We start from the raw sequence: 17,604 nt of genomic DNA, 5'->3' as shown, positions 1-17,604 counted from the left end.
CTTCTCGCTCATATGACCCATTCTTTTGTGCCACAAATCTACAGAAATCTCATCTTGTGCCGCGTTCAATTCACCTTGGCATATTTCTGCATTTGTCCTGTACAACGTGCCACGAGCAACTCCCTTTGCAATCACCAATGATCCCTTAGTGAGTCTCCACTTTTGATTTGCAAAATAGCTCTCGTATCCATCTCGGTCTAAAGCAATTCCCGAGATCAAGTTCATCCGTAAATCAGGTACATGCCGCACATCCTTTAGAACCAATGTGCATCCGACATTTGTCTTGATACAAATGTCACCAATCCCCGCAATCTTTGAGTAACTTGTGTTACCCATTTTCACTGTGCCGAAATCACCTGCTACATATCTGCAAAAAAGGTCTCTTACCGGTGTGGCATGGTGAGATGCCGCTGTGTCAACCACCCATTCCGACTCTGAACCTGACAGGTGCATGCATTCCTCTTCCTCATTTATAAAGAGGACAACATTATCATTATTTTGCACCATGGCGGCTGTGTTGTCGTCATTCTTCTGGCCACTGGTTTCACCTTTGCCCTTCCTTGGATTTGGGCAATCTCTTTTGAAGTGACCTGGTTGATTACAGTTGTAGCAATTTCTGACTCTTGATTTGGATCGGTTCTTTGACTTCCCACGAGCTCCGGATCTACCATAGTTGTTCGAACTCCTTTGATAACTCCTGCCTCTACCTTCTGTGATGAGAGCCTGTCCTTGATTTTCAGGCTTCTTTCTCATCTTCTCATTGAGTAGAAGAGCCGATGTGACATCTTTCAACTCAATAGTAGTCTTACCGTGCAGGATGGTTGTTGCCAAGTTATCGTACGAAGATGGCAACGAGTTCAATAGCAAGATGGCTTTATCTTCTTCCTCGATTTTCACTCCGAGGTTGGCAAGCTGTGTGATTAGTCCGTTAAACACATTTAAATGTGACAAAAAATTCGTACCTTCACTCATGTGTAGGGCGTATAACTGCTTCTTCAGGTACAATTTATTTGTCAGCGTTTTGGACATGTATAGGCTTTCCAACCTTGTCCAAATTCCTCGTGCAGTGTCTTCATCAATGATGTTATTTACCACATCATCTGATAAGTGCAACCTAATTGCACTAGCAGCTCTTTCATCCAAGTCAGCCCAATCCTCAGCTTTCATGGTATCAGGCTTTTTGGAATCAACATCTAGAACCTTGTGTAATCCTTGTTGGATGAGCAGATCTCTCATCCTTCTTTGCCATGTTGAGAAACCGTTATCTCCGTTGAATTTTGCTACCTCGTACTTTACTCCGGACATTTTTATTTTTTCACCAAGTATAGTACTACCGACAGTGAATAGTATTTCAGTGAACGAGCAGAACCCGTGCTCTGATACCAGTTGTTGGGAATAAACCCCTTACCAAAATAATATTCACGGTAATAAAGCGGAATAATAATGTAGCACCGAGATACGGTAATTAACAAGAATAAAAGAGTAACAATGACACCAAAATTTTTACGTGGAAAACCCTTCTGAATAAGGGAAAAAACCACGACCCCGAGAGGAGCAACTGATATCACTATAGTAAGGAATTTTACACTTTGTAGGTCGGAGATAAATACTCCAAAGACCACTACAACACTCAAAAGAAATAACCCTCTTTTGATATTCCCACCTCACTACAATATCGCTCGCTCTCTATTTTCCTCACAGACTATTTTCTTATACCTTGTCTGTGAAACCTCACTCTTTCTTTCTCTCTTTGTTGGTGTGTAGAAATGAGAGTTGAAGCTCTCCTTTTATAGCCAAAGCTTCACTCTCTAAAGCCTACCATATTTGACAATTTACACACACTTTTCACAATTCAACAAAGTTGGCTACCAAACCAAAGAAATTCAACAAAGTTGGCTACCAAACCAAACTAATTCAACAAGGTTGGCTACCAACCAAACCAAGTCAACAAGGTTGGCTACCAAACCAAAGAAAACTTTTATTAGGCACATGGTCTAATACTTCTTCAATGAGATGGACCTCATCACTTTCCAGCTTCACCATATTATTTGCTCGTGGCTCTAAAGTAACTGTCTAGAATCTAATTCCAAAGGTTAATTATTAGTTAATACTATGTACTATAATTGTCAATGGGGAATCACAAGTCACAATCAATTAAAGATGCATATATTTGATATACTCCACTATAAAGAGGTATGGTAGGATCACCTTAACTAGAGTCTACAAATCTAAGGTTCGAGTCGAAAGAATAGAAAAATATCTGGTAATGTGACTCTGTATTAGTCGGCCATTAAACTTTGAATATCAAATAGTAAACCTAAAAAATTTAAATTATTTTAAACTTTTTTCACCGATCGACAGAGTAACCCCACTCCATCTCCCAACTATCACTAAAAGGAACAATAAAGATAGACTTTTTGTCATCATTTCATATTTGAGAAGTGCTTAGATTCATTTTAATGTCGAGTCAAAACATAGGATCAGAGATTGTCGATTCACATGCATTGTCCCAGAAGAAGCCATTTTTTTTTTTGTCAATCTACCTAGTTTTAAAGTCAAATAAAGGTAATCCATAGTCCATTAAGATACAATTTTACATAAAAAAAGATATCTTGCGCCGCATATCAAATGTCAAGTAATATGCTACGTATACATAGTATTATTAATTTAGAAATACAAAAAAAAGAAAGAAAGCATTTCAAATTCAGCTAGTTGTACACCTGTATCTTTTAGTTTTTATTGAAAATGTGCTAAACCTTGAGGCGGAACCAAAATTTGAAGCTTATGAGCTCGAATTCTAACTATTTTAAGTTTCTTCGGTCTAAATTAATAATTTATGCAAATTAAATAAATTTCTTAAGAAAAATATTGAGGACTAAGACCAATAGAGTTTAGTCATATCTATAATAGCTAGAGGTGGATCCAGAATTTAAATCCTATGGGTTCAACTTTTAAAAAATAGCTTTGAACCTATTATATTTTTAAAATTATGAGTTTATATCTACTATTTTTGCAATTTTAATAAATTTTTAAATATAATTCTTTACTCCGTATCGAAAGTTATGAGTTCAATTAAACCGTCGAGTATACGCGTAATAGCCACCTAAAAAGAACGCAAGTATTAGTCTATCTTATATTCACGAATTGAAAGAAACACGACCTTCTAACTCATTGAAAATAGAGGTACCTAACAAATTTAAAACTCTTTTATAACCCAAAAAAAGCAAAAGATCGAGAAAGAAATGAAAACATGTAAGAATTGCTACCTAATCTAGTCACGCTGCGCAAATATACTACTTTTTTAACGTGTAAACAACTGTCACTATATTTTTGTTGATATTGACACACCTCCAATAACACAAAGAAAAAAGAAAACGAATATATGAATAAAAGAGCACCTCATGACACTAAACGTCAAGTTGTTTTTATTGTTTGCATGGACAACATATTTTTTTGGGTCATGGACAATATTTGACACATCATATCGGTGCTTTTGTCCAAAGCCAAAAGAACCACTAAAGTCTAAAGCAGAGGCGGATCCAAATATTTTACTAAAGAGTGTCAAAAAATAAAAAATAAATTATATATAAAAATCAAGAGAATTCAACATATAATATACATAAAAATAATAATTTTACTTAACTATACAGTATAATATTTGACGAAGGAGAGACACAATAGCTCCACTGATCTACGTCCATTCCAAATGGTTCACTTGACAGAATCATAAAATAAAGCAAGTGAGAAAAGAAACGGATTTAAACCTTTTATAACACGATCCAACAAATCTGTGCTAGAAGACGAAAAATAAAAAATAAAAGCCATAAGTACGAATTTCAAAGAGTCAATATTCCAAAGGACGACCATATCTTTTTAGTGAGATCAACAAAGATAATATTCGTTACAATGAATTTATTAATTTAGCTATGTTATCATAGTTTGTGCATGAAAATTAATCCCTTTGCCCCCCCCCCCCCCCCCCCGATCAATATATAAAAGTAATTAAAAATAACAAAAAAAATTCATTTAACACTTAAAATAATATTACTAACATCATATTTTGAAGTAATAAAAAAAACTATTGGAAAAAAATCATGTACGAAATTAATAAATTTTCACGTGAATTCGTGTGAACCTCAACATAGAGCAACCAAAGATTCCATTAATTCCAAGTCATCTGAGCTGTTCGTTCAGAAAGAGGAATCAATTCCTCCTTAAATAATTAAATTAAAATCTCTTCTCTTCAAAATTTTTTAATTCCCACTATTTGTACTTTACGTGGCAAGCAGTTTAACGCCAGCAAAATCAGCTACAACTCCCGTCCAAACTAATCCCCGTATATCACCACTACGATCGAAACACGTGTAACTCGTCACTTATGCGGCCGCCACGTTACCCCTTTTCCACGTCAGTATAAATACCTATCGCGTTAGCCTTTTCTCAGTTAAGTGTGTCCGTAAAACTGAAATCCAAAAAAGTACAAACAGAAATTTCTTCATGTCATATACAGAAAACTATGCGGAAAGGCTAAGCTTGATAGAAGAGCTTTTGTAGTCTTGTAGGTAACGTCATAGTGAGAGAAAGAGATTAATCTAGAGAGAGAAAGTGGTGAATGTTTTGGCGGTAGATTTCAAGGAAGAAGTTGAAGTGTCAATTCGAAATCGCTTTCCGCTGCAGCTATCGATTTGATTTTTTTAATTTACTTTTAAATTTTAGTAGCTGACGATTTTAGGGCTCAGCGATCGTTCGGTGTATACAGTGCAATTTGGAGGTGAGTTAATAGTTCTTTGATGCTCATTTTTTATCATGGACAATTTTTGATTTAAATGACGAGTTATTTTGTGCTATCAGATTATGTGAAGTTGATGTGTTTTCTCAATTGAGTAAATGATGTAGTTCCTTTTGTTGAGTCTATTGATGAATTCGTCGGATTAGTTGAATGTTTGTGTTTCTGCTCTCATTTTCAGCTGCTAGTTAGAGATATTATTGTTGAGGATTTTAATTTGATGCCAACTAGCTTCGACTGTTAAGATAATTGTCAGTTTGCAGGGAAATTTGGACTGATTAAGTTCATATAGAGAGAAGATGAGGAGCAGAAATATGTTTGTAATGCTGTCGAAATTATACCGTTTGATTCCAATTTCTACAGAACGAATTGTGTTCAAGTTGATTGACGAGTAGTAGCATATTATTAGGTTCTTCTGCACAACTGCTGGCGTCGAACGCAAATTTTAGTCCTGGCATGAGAATCTGAAAAAGTAATTATATAGGGAGATTAATGGGATAATGTTTCAGAACAATGAAATTAAATATGTGAGTCCATCACTTATGTAATAGCTTCTAGCTTTTAGTTAAAACTTACCAAATGATACATTGTGTTTCAAGATTAACAGCTCCAATCTCCGGATATGCATAAAATGTTTCAAGGATTGTGACTTGGATTTAAAATGGTATATCCTTCTATTAACAATGTATCTAAGTACGGTTACTATTAACAATGTGATCCAAGAATCACAAACTTTCTAGATTTAAATGTGTTATACATGACTTGTCTTTCAGTTAGGTAAGTATGCTTTTGTTGCAAAATACTCTGGTTCTCCATTTCAAACATCCTACTTTGATTTTAGATGTTACATCTTCATCTATCATACCATTCTCTTAGAAAATCGAGCCTAGATCTCTAGAATATTTTGCATTTAGGCACTGCAATCTCGTCTAGTCTCGCCTCAACTTCTCTTTTTATACTGACTAAACTTGTAATGTATCTATTTGCCTCAATTCTATTTATCCTAAAACCTTTACTCTGTAGAGTGCTTATCCAAATAATAATAAAAATTATTCATAAAGAAAAATCAGCTGAATAATGATTGCTGTTAACTAAATTTGTGAAGTGGTTAGAGGTACAGGTGCACTTTATGCTACTTGAATTGGATATTTCTTATCCTATTTATTATTGCATCGCAATGTGCTTAGTGAGGTATAAAAATTATTGAAGTTGCTAACTAGAGTATTTCACTTACGGCTAGGCTCCTTAGATGGGTTCATTGACTATCATTAAGGAGCTTTGAACAGATCGCGGGTGATTACGACAGGCCATGGAGGAAAGTGGAAGGTACTTGCACATTAGAGCCCTTATCCGTCCATGTATAAGCAATGCTGGTTCTTTTAGTTTTAGCCTGAACTATGCCTGTCTTCCACATAGCTTTTTGTTAGTACTCAACTACTTAATTCTATATGCAGCATTACTGGAAAGGTCTTCTTAAATGGAGATGCTTATGGGGGTAGTTTCAAGGGGATTCTTCCTCATGGAAAAGGTAAATATACTTGGTCAGATGGATCCGTTTATGATGGTTGTTGGGAAGAAGGAAAAATGACTGGAGAAGGACGGCTTATTTGGCCTTCTGGAGCTTCATATGAGGGTGATTTCTCTGGAGGTTACCTCCATGGTTTTGGAATATTTAATGGGTCTGATGGCTCAATATACAGAGGTGTTTGGAGAATGAATACCCAGCACGGGATAGGAAGAAAGCAGTATCAGAATTCTGATGTTTATGATGGTTGTTGGAAAGAGGGAGTACGTGAAGGCAGCGGTCGATATGCATGGAGTAATGGAAACATGTATATTGGGAACTGGAAAGATGGAAAAATGTGTGGTAGAGGTGTTATGAAATGGTTTGATGGAGATCTTTTTGATGGATTTTGGTTGAATGGTTTAAGACATGGTTCAGGCTGTTACCGATTTGCTGATGGAAGTTACTACTTTGGGGTGTGGACTAAAGGGCTAAAAGATGGACTTGGAATGTTTTATCCTGCTGGAAGTAAGCATCGCTTTCTGGGGAAGTCCAGTGATAGGCATGACGAGAAGAGGAAAAAGCAGCTCTCACATACTTCATCAACTATTTCAGAGTCTGTGAAACCTAAAGTGAAGCGTAGTATTTCAGAGAGATTCTCCTATAGTTTGCTTAAAGGTTCAGGAAGCATATCACTGAGGACTACGTCACAGGGAGAAGACGTTGCCCTTGGTGATTCCAGCAAAGACATGTTGGCCTGTGATTCATCAAGTGTATTATCTCAAAGCTCTCATGATGACAAAAGTGATTTTCTGGAAACTGGTTCTGTGGCATATGAAAGAGAATACACGCAAGGAGTCCTAATCAAAGAAAGGATTATAAATATTAGTAGGCTATCTCGCAAAAGTAAACAACGGATTAAGTTTCACGCAAAAGAAGTAAAACGGAGGTCATGTGTGTACTTTCTAGAAGGCCGTAAGAGCTACTATCTGATGCTTAATTTGCAACTTGGTATCAGGTAAGGATACATCAATGTCCTTTCTAATTGATAATTCGCGGGGTAAAATCCAGTTGGTACCGTAGAACTATTTGTTAATATGGCAGAAATCACAGGTATTCTGTTGGCAAGATTACTCCTGTGCCTATCCGTGAAGTGAGACAATCAGATTTTGGAGATCAAGCTAGAATTAAAATGTACTTTCCCAGGAAAGGTTCCCAATTTACACCTTCACATCATTCCATCGATTTTTATTGGAAGGACTATTGCCCTATGGTTTTCAGGTACTTGCACATTTATTTTATATCTTCCGCTTGGTTGTTTCTTTAACACTCTCCATCTATGAAGACCTTCTGATGGGAGCAAAGTAAAATTTTGGATTAAACCGGCAATAGCTCTTTTATAGGGAACTGTCTACTTTGCTTAACTGCTAGGAGGGGGTTAGGGACTTATTCTACTTGATTTGATGAGATTATGTAAAAAGGTTTGGTTAAAATTTTCTTGGTACAAGTGTTTTCCCTCAATGGGTTAAAAGGCTCTACTGCTGTCTGTTCACTCTTTCTGGATCATTTCATCCTGAATGTTGCTTCCAGGACTCTTCAGTTATGATTTAGCATAGTGTATTCTGTGCCATGGGTCTTGAATTTCCTTCCTCCAGAGCCTAAAAATGTTAGAAGTGTATGGATTTGCCACCCTTGAAAATTCATAATTTTCTTTCACCTATAACCTAAAATTTCTAGAGGACTTCTCTGTTCTTATTGCTCTACATGAGTTACTGTAGAGTTTGAGTCATTTGTCTGACTATGTAAAATGTCATGTTCAGATATTTGAGAGAGTTGTTCAAGCTGGATGCGGCAGAGTATATGATGTCCATCTGTGGTGATGATGGTCTGAGAGAGCTTTCGTCTCCTGGAAAGAGTGGCAGCCTTTTCTATCTTTCTCGGGATGATAGATTTGTGATCAAGACTTTAAAGAAGTCTGAGCTCAAGGTTTGCACAAGAAAATAAACATACTAAACTGTTTTAGGTTTCTCCTTCCCTTACTGTGCCGACATTTACATGCCTACTGATCTTCATGCTAACTCAAAAGTAAGCAAGAGGTTGCCTTTACATTGAAATTAAATGCAACTCTTAATGGAAAGTCAAGGTCATGATTTCTGTTTTAAATACATGTGGTCCCTTTCTTCTGTTTCTTTCCCTATTCCATAGTCCTCCCTCATTCTACCTCCTGAGAAATTCTCTACATAGACTATGAAGAAACAAAAGAAGGGGTTTTTTTTTTTTTTTTGGGGGGGGGGGGGGCACCCTACTCATTTTTTGGTTTCACCTATAACCACTATGTTTTTTTTTGGGAGGGGAAAGGAGGGAGAAAAACTATCTGTTCTCCTCCTAGGTTGCATTGACGATCAACTGGTTGTTCAGTACAGCAGGAAAGGGAAAAGGTGATATGCTTCTTCTGTTCTATCCAGTGTTGGACAAATTTAAAAAGTTCATGTGTAAGGAGACCCAGACCTTCCGCTTCTTTTTTACCACCTCAACCAAACATTTCTCAAGTGTGGATAAAGAACTGCAGATTGCTTTCACCTTAAACTCTGTTTCTGTAAATGAGTTTGACTTAGTTACTGGGATCAGTAAAAGTTATTTTTTATCTCGTATGTGCTATGGAAGGTTTCCTTTAAAAATCAAAACCATTGTGGAAAAAGATGAAATAAATTATGAATAATAGAATCATTGATGGTTTCGATGCAAATTTCACATTCTAGAGTGTGACACATCATATGAGTGGTGAAACTAAAAAATTATGAATAGTGTTTTTACCTGTCAAGACTACAACTAATTCTGGTTAATGTATGTTCTTTATTGTCACTACCATGCCGAAGTTGTACTTACGATGAGATAAGTAATCATGAATCTGTGCCATTTGTTGTGCTCAGAAACAATTACAAACTGAGAGTGGACTGAAAGGTTGTTAACAGGGATCTCTTACCATCACGTAGGTTCTACTCAAGATGCTTCCTGATTACTATAGACATGTAAAGGAACATGACAACACACTCATAACAAAAGTATTTGGGCTGCACAGGATATCACTGAAACGTGGAAAAAAGGTTAGTGATCAGGCATAAGTACTTATGTACTTTGCTTCTATGAGTTTTTCTCATTATTCAGGTCGAGTATTCACTTATTTCATTCTCAGGTACGCTTTGTAGTCATGGGGAATATGTTTTGTACGGAATTAAGAATACATCGCCGTTATGATTTGAAAGGTTCTTCTCATGGGAGATTTACAAAGAAAGATCGTATTGATGAGACGACGACATTAAAAGACCTCGATTTGAAATATGAGTTTCATATGGACAAGTTATTACGTGAGGCACTTTTCAAGTAAGTCTTTGTTTGGTTTTCCCCTTCAGTTTTGAGTTTAAAATTCTGGTTCATTGTAGTCTCTTCTCTTTAATGCTTGACTACTGAAGTTTTTGAAGATGGAGCAAGTAATTTTACTGTAAACCAAAACTAATCTGCTGAGGATGATGGATTTTTATTTTTTTCTCGCAAGTTGGATATCTGAAGTTAAACTCCAGTTAGTTCGCAACCCATAGGCTAGGTTAAGAAGGAGGATTGCAGTAGGTTCATAGTCACTGCAATCTTCTTATAGTCGTAATAACAATAATTCGATCCAAACAGATCCGAGTGGTTACATAGGATTCTTATAGCTAACTCTAGCTTTATTTGGGATTGAGCAGTGGCAGAGCTACAGTGGCGTAAGGGTGGTCGCTTGAGCACCCTTCGCCGGATAATTATACAGTGTATAAACATCAAATATTTTGTTGGAATATGTAATAAAGCTTGTACACCCTTAAAACAACTGATATAGATGGTCCAGCGGTGAAGGATGTGCAAAGCGACCAGGTTGTTTGGAGTTCGATCCTCAGCTGCTACATTTATTTAAAAATGGAAGCCGGTGCACGGAGACAAAATTTACCGTTGCTTCAAGGCTCCCCTTCAACTGCTATATTTATTTACTCCTTTTTAGAAATCTCTTTTTAAGGAACAAGCAAATGGGAATTTTCTCTCCTCTTCGAAAATAGACTAAAAAACATTTGACCCAGAAATGTTTGAGTTCAACAGACCCAAAAACACTTGAACCCAACTATCTCTCTCCTCTTCAAAGTGAGCTACAACTTTAATTTTCTTTTCAGTAAAAAATCAAAGGGAAGTACTGACCAAAATGTTTGAATTTTGATCCCACCCCCTCGTTGACAATTTTCTGAGCGTCTCTCTCCCTTTTTCTTTCTCTCTCTTCGCTCTCTACCAGTGTTATAAATAGCGCTCGCCTCAGCGCTAATAGCGTGAGGCGAGGTGAGGCAGTATCGCTGCAGAGCAACTGTTGCGTTGCGTTTCAAAATAGCGGTCGCTTCAGGGTGTGTTGCGTGAGGCGACACTGTAGCGAGTAGCAACTGTAGCGTCGCTATTTTTTTTAAAAAAAGGGGCAAAACTTAAAATAACAGGTCGCGATTAGGGCTTGAGTTTAGAGCTTCTTCAACTTCGAACAAAAAACAACAAGAAAAGGTCGGAACTGCGATTAGGGCTCGAACAAAACAACTTCTTCAACTTCTTCATCTCAAAGCTTGAGGTTTCTTCCAAGTGCCATCTTCTTCTTCATCAAGCTTCTGCCATTGAAAGCCCAGGTATGAGCTCTGAGTTTCCTTACTTTCTTCTTCTTTCTTCTTTCTTCTTTCTCCTTCTTCTTCTCTTCTTCTTCCTTTTTCTTTTTTCCTCAGTTTTTTGACGAAAAGAGCAGAAACAGAGGTCTGTTTTTGTGCTCTAATTTTCGAGCAAAATACAGAGGTTCTTCACTTCCTCTTTTTTCTTCTCTTAATTTTTTTTTGGCTCTGTTTTGGCAAAATATAAAGGCTGCTTTGAGGCCCTTTTTTCCAGAAACAGAGGCTGCTTTGACGCCCTTTTTTCCAGAAATAGAGACTGTTTTGAGGCCCTTTTTTTGGCTTTGTTTGCCTTTGTTTCAATTATTAACTTAGTCTTACATAGTAGAATCATAGTCTTATATATGTATATAATATTTTGTGTTTTTGTATAAATTGTCGCTTCACATCAAAAAGGCGAGCGCTTCGCTGCACGCCTCTCGCCTCAGTGAAGCGGGCCCTCGTCGCTATTTGTCGCCACACGCTATCCAAAACACTGCTCTCTACCCTTCCTCTATTCTTGCTTTCTTTTACAGTAAAAATAAAAAAGGAAAATTTCAGGAGTTATAACATAATTTTAGGCTGCAAATTTAATTTTCATGGTAGTAAGTAAAAAAGTGATTTCCGTAATATATAATGTGAAAAAAACTATACCACTAATAATGACTTTCTTTTTTCTCCTAGTACTAGTAACGCACAGTCCGAAACTCGATAAATAGTGACTTGCTTGTTTAAGCTTAACTTCTTGGTTTGGTACCTTCCCTTTTTTTTTTCACAAGACACGTTAGTTTTACCGTACAAATGACTGACTACTTGTAAATGAATCTTGATTTAAAAAAATAAAATATTGTTCCGTGTACTCACTCATTGAAAAAAAAATGTCGGTGCACTCACTCATAGGAATTTTTATTTTTATTTATTCAAAGTTTGAACGTCCTTAACGAAACTGGGATTGAGGCAGTAGTTGATTGATTGAATATCTACAGGTAACCAAATATGTTGTTGCCTTGAGTATGTTTAAAACTTAATATACAAAGGTCAGAAATTATGCAACATGCCTTATATATATATATATGTTGTGTGGGTGTGGGTGTGGAGAGAGTGGGGTGGTTGGGGAGGGGGGGGGGGGAGGAGAGACCTATCTGTTGTAAATCTTGTTGCTTGTAGCTTCAGAAATTATCATTGGCTGTGTGCATAAGATGGATCTCATATTTACCAATTTGATTACTTTAATGCCAAAAGTGGAGAACTTTGCCGTAATAGTATATGGTGTCATGATAAACTTCATGGTTACGCAATTCTCGAATGACCAGTTACGAATTTCCGGCTCTCAGCAAGTGTCTTATACATGTCCTAATTTATCTTATCTTTTTTCTTTTTCTTTCTTCCTTTTATGGTTATAGTGAATGCCGTGGATAATTTTATTTAGGACTGTTCATTTCTTTTCCTGAATTCCTGTTTTGTTGGTTTCAGAAAGTTCAACACTTTCAGGTTGTCCTTTTATTAACTATAATTCTCTCTCTCTCTCTATCTCATTATTATTATTATTATTATTATTATTGTTATTATAACTATATTTTGGGTTTAGTAAAGCGCTCTCGTTTGCTTTTTGCAGACAATTATCTTTGGACTGCAGATTTTTAGAATCTCAGAACATTATAGACTATAGCCTTCTATTGGGGTTACATTTTAGAGCTCCTGAGAATCTGATATCTCTTTTACAGCCACCTGATTCTCTAGACAATGTAGAAACTAATCCTGAGCATGAAGGTAATATCTTTTCTTCCTAAGCTTATTGTTTGGTTTAATCTTTATTATGGTGTTACCTCAAGCTGAACAGTATCTCTGATTCCAGTGTGTTTTCTTTTCCTTTCTTGATTGTTAATTGCTATAATAAGGGAATAAGGTTAATACGTCTTAAGATTAACACGTCACCATCCTTTTGTGGTCATTAAGTTTGGTTGAACCTCTCTATTTTTTCTAGGCATAATACGTAGTTTACCGAGCGGTGTACCAAATCCGTGTGACCCACCTTTAACCACAAGAATCATTTTACACTCTCAACCTTTTCAAAGTATAGCTAAGACACACTACTTTTGACCAGGTAGATTACACGCTAAAGTAGTGCATGAATAAGTAAAAAACTTGTGTCTGGGGCCTTGTTTAAGTGCCACATGCCCCAAATTTGTCCAAATTTTATTGTCTTTTATTTTAGTTTTAAAAAAATATAATGTCTTCTTCCCCTACCCCAGCGCCCCCCACCATTTTCTTACCCCATCGTCCCCCACCATTCTTCCCTTGAAACCCCCTGTGTCTTCCTCTTCCCTAAGCCCTCTTCTTCACTCTCACAGACCCTCCCCTTTAGTCTTCTTCCCCAAAACCCTCCATCCCCTTTCAAATTGATGCCAAGGACTCATATCTGGAGAAAAAGGTTGGTGTGGCTCAAATTTACAGTGCTTTTTGTGTGGGGAAATTAAGAGTTGAAGAGACGGATTTGTATGTAGATGATCGAAGCAATTATGGTGATGGGTCTTACTGGTGAGTGGAGTTTTCGAAGAGTATATTTGGAGAAGGAAATTGAACTATGGTGATGGGTCTTTCTGTTAGGGTATGAAATAGTAAAAGGAAATCATAGTTTTAAGGTCTTTCTGTTAGGGTATGAAATTGTTAAGAAAAGGAAATCATAGTTTTAAGGTTTTGGGTTACAAAAATTTGGCGGTTTTGAGTGAATATTGAAGGTCTTTCTTGTGTTTATTTTGTTTTTGTTTTTCGGTGGTTAAAAATAGAGGCACTGCTGGATATTGTAATAAAAGAAATGGTGAGAGGAATTTTCCTGCGACTCACGATTCTCGGTGCCGGTCTTTGTTTGAGAAGATGAAGAAGATAAAGTATCTTTGAAGTGGTTTCTCTTTTAACAAAAAACTCGTGTCACAACATGATTGGTGCGTGAAACACACTTGTTGGGAGAATGTGGTCAAACACCGAAGAGGTGTGTCTTAGCGACAATTTGGAAAGGTTGAGTGTGTAAAATGATTCCCGTGGTCAAAAAGGAAAGGTTGTTTTTGTCCTTGGCTGGGTTCAAATTTGTAATGCCTAGAGATACAAAGGATCTGTTGGGAGCTGGAATGCAGCAGGTAATATCAGACCGAAGAAATGGTGGAATATGGTTCCTCCATGCATTTGGTGGACTGTATGGCAAGAACAGAACGTTAGGTGTTTTCAAGACAATTCTTGCTCTATGCAGAAAATCAAGACAAATGCTTTTTTGTCCTTTCTCTTCTGGTGTAAAGAGAATTATGTAGAGGATGTAGAGACTTTTTTTGAATTTTTGAAGCCTTGTAAGATGAAAAAGGCCTTTTTGTATTTGTAAATATGAGGGATTTGGTCCATAGTTCTGGGGGTAAATTATGTATTCTGCCTTTTTTCTATCACCCATATCCTTTCTTATGGAGGGGGCTCCATTCAACTCGACGAGCATGCCCCCAGGGCTCCTGCAAATAGACTTCTGTTATCTTGTAAATGGCCAGTTCACTTAAAATAGTCGTACTTCTGGCGTTACTTAGGATGCTTCAGTTCTTGCGTTCTAAAACTTCTGTAACAGTGCATTAGGAAGCTACTCTATTCTCTGGGTCAGTTCCTATTTTCCCTCTTTTCACGCATGTCGTTTCTCATTTATTTGTTTAATATTTATCTTGAGAGGCTGGGCATCAGCGACGGTGGTTATTAGCTTCGTTCTGAAATCTTCCCTTTTTATGCTTGATAACATCTATTTCTTTTCTCTACTTACACCAATGCTCATTGTCTTCTTATTTCACTCAATATTTGTCCTCTTTTCATGCATGTTGTTTCTTATTTGTTTATCTATTTATCTTGAGAGGTCGGGCATCAGCGACAAAGATGATTAGCTTTTCTTTTGAAATCTTCCTTCTTTATGCTTTATGACATCTAATTCTTTTCTCGTTACCCTAATGCTCCTTGATTTATTGTTTCACTCAATTAAGGTGGGATATCTCAGGGGGAGCTCTCAATTCCACCAAGGGGTTTGATTTTGGTAACTCATGAACCCAGTTCTGTCAGCACTACGCCAGGTCCTCATATAAGAGGAAGTACTCTAAGAGCCATGTCCGTTGGTGACAAGGAGGTTGATCTTCTTGTCCCGGGTACTGGAAGGTAACCTGATCTGCTTCTTATTCTCTGTTTAGAGCTGACACAAATGCTTTTCCATCATCAGAAGTACGCTCACAACAGTTTTTTCAATAAGCATGCATTTACTTCAGCCTTCTCAAAATTAGTGGACTGTCATCTAACTAAAGCACAATTTACAAGCAGTAGGGTTTTCTGAGAGAAGTTGGAACAGATAAAAGAATGAGAGAAACCCAAACAGATTTCTTAGGAAGAAGATAGAGATAAGCCAGAGAAATTCTTGAGAATTTTTATGTTACTTGTCTAGAAATGGAAAAGGTCAGTAATACGAGATAGGGAAAAAATCCACCACGTAAGTTTTAAGTTGCAGTTGAATGTTAGAAACAAGAAGACAGGGAAATGTACAGAGAGAAAGGTGGACAAATGATTGGAAAAAATACAGGATAATAGCAGGAAGTCAGGAACACAGGGTAGGTTAAGATAAAAAATACGAAGAGCAAGAGGGATGATGGCAAAATGGGGAAAGAAGAGAGAAAACCATATTATAATCTCTTGGAGAGTCGATAAAATAAAAAACCACGCAACAAGAAATTATAGAGGAAGGAGTCGGACCTCAAAACCTTTCTTTGAATTTTCAGTCATTCTATTTATTCAGGGTAAGTGATGGAGAATAGAAAGAAGAGAAGCAGATGGGCTATGTGACTCAGTCTTGCTGGCTAGCTTGTACTGCATAGCGGAATTCTGACTTCAAGGAAACCACCATATTGGTTTCGCACCATCTGCATTATGATGTTAGGATTTATCCTATTGATATGATTGATAAAGGGATTACCGTGTGCTTAAAGAAATGTTGCAAGACACCTCAAATTAAATGTAGAAAAAAACGGTTCTATCAAAAAAGTGTAGAAAGGAATGAAAGACGGGCAGGGATGACCAGCTTTTTCCAAGCATGTCATGTTTGGTGTGATCGGGTGAAAAATGCTCAAAAAATGTTCTACTCTTTGTTTACTTTGATCATTGAATCCCGAGTGTCCTAGCAAAAAGGCACTACATTTTGGTGTGATCGAGTGAAATTTTTTTTACCAAGCATGCCATGTTTTCTCATGGACCTTCATCAGTTTCATTCAGGAAAAAGTAGAACAGCCATTGTCATGTTATTTGCTGTCAAGCTGAATTCACTTTATGTCTAACAGCTTTCAGTTTTTTCAGGTTAAGGGTACAATTAGGTGTAAACATGCCAGCCCAAGCAAACCAAAAACTCATGCAGGATGAGACAGCTTCAGTACAAGTTGAACTTTTTGAGGTATATGATGTTGTTCTATATCTGGGAATAATTGATATACTGCAGGAATACAACATGAAAAAGAAATTGGAGCATACCTACAAATCATTGCAATTTGATCCCATGTCGGTCTCTGTAATTGAACCCAAGCTTTACTCGAAACGTTTCATCAATTTCTTGGAGAAAGTGTTCCCTGTTGAGCCATGAAAGCTCTTTTAACTTGCAAATATTTCTTCTCTCTCCTGCTGAGGCCCTCTGGTTTCTTGGTTAGAGCTAGATGGAAAACAAGCTTTTCATGATTCATTGAAGAGCAATTTTATCACCACTCAAAGTGTTTTATTCCATTCCACTTAATGTACTACATAGTTTATCTGTACAGTGGCACCTAACAGTTTTGTAGCTAAAGAAGTCTTTTCTGTTTTAATTTTTCTTAAAGATTTGAGCTTTGAGCTTTGAGCTTTGAGCTTTGAGCTTCAAATCTTCCAGTTTCGTTATGGATGATAGATTCTAATTTACTCTATTTCAAACGAAGAGCGTTTCCTTGATTTTATCAAGTGAAGAGATGATTGGGGTTCTAACAGTAACATTTATTAACTTGGCCCCTGTCGAAAATTATCTGTTTTGATAGGATAGTGATAATATTGTATGGGCTAAAAAATGTCTTTGATATGGGCCAGCTGCATCAGTACAGAAATTCAAAAATAGCTAGATTTATAAGTGGTCATTCAAAAATAGCCACAATTTCAAAAGTAATCGAAATTTAGCTACTTTTTATATAAAGATAAATCTGAATGAAAACACTGTTCAAAATTCGGAAAAATACTCCAGCATAATATACTGGAGTTCCAGTATAATATATCGGGTCCAACATAATATACGGGAGTTTGGAGCACCGGTGCTCCAGTCTCCAGTATATTATACTGGAGCCAGCAAAGTATACCGGTCCAGCATAATACGCTGGAAGTTCATACACAGGTGCACCGAACTCCAGTATATTATGCTGTACCGGTCTCTGTTGCAGCAAAATAGTGGCTATTTTTCAATGACGGCAAACACTGACTATTTTTGAATGATCAGTCCGAAAACTGGCTAGATCGTGCTATTTTAACCTGTTATAGCCTTCATCGACCGCCACGTGCTATCAGTGAGGTTCCCACAAAGATCGACCTCAGGGCTAAGTAGCCTCAAAGTA

General features: G+C 36.9%; 1 protein-coding gene across 1 annotated transcript; it reads left to right on the top strand.

Moving 5' to 3' along the window:
- The first annotated feature begins 4,433 nt into the window (after positions 1–4,433).
- LOC104245989 (phosphatidylinositol 4-phosphate 5-kinase 7-like) lies at positions 4,434–16,962 on the top strand. Its single transcript, XM_009801710.2, has 10 exons — positions 4,434–4,771; positions 6,027–6,112; positions 6,241–7,308; positions 7,404–7,571; positions 8,111–8,276; positions 9,284–9,394; positions 9,484–9,671; positions 12,603–12,757; positions 14,989–15,157; positions 16,340–16,962. The coding sequence occupies exons 2-10, from the start codon at positions 6,096–6,098 to the stop codon at positions 16,617–16,619; spliced, it is 2,322 nt and encodes a 773-aa protein (XP_009800012.1). The 5' UTR covers positions 4,434–4,771; positions 6,027–6,095; the 3' UTR covers positions 16,620–16,962.
- The last annotated feature ends 642 nt before the right edge of the window (positions 16,963–17,604 follow it).

Source organism: Nicotiana sylvestris, chromosome 1 (assembly GCF_000393655.2).
Source record: "Nicotiana sylvestris chromosome 1, ASM39365v2, whole genome shotgun sequence".
Lineage (NCBI taxonomy): Eukaryota > Viridiplantae > Streptophyta > Magnoliopsida > Solanales > Solanaceae > Nicotiana > Nicotiana sylvestris.
This window is presented reverse-complemented; position numbering and strand designations above follow the sequence as displayed.

Coding starts and splice junctions, on each gene's coding strand:
- LOC104245989 (XM_009801710.2), top strand. Junction 7,572..8,110: donor TATTGCCCTATGGTTTTCAG/GTACTTGCACAT, acceptor TGTCATGTTCAG/ATATTTGAGAGAGTTGTTCA. Junction 15,158..16,339: donor CTTGTCCCGGGTACTGGAAG/GTAACCTGATCT, acceptor CAGTTTTTTCAG/GTTAAGGGTACAATTAGGTG.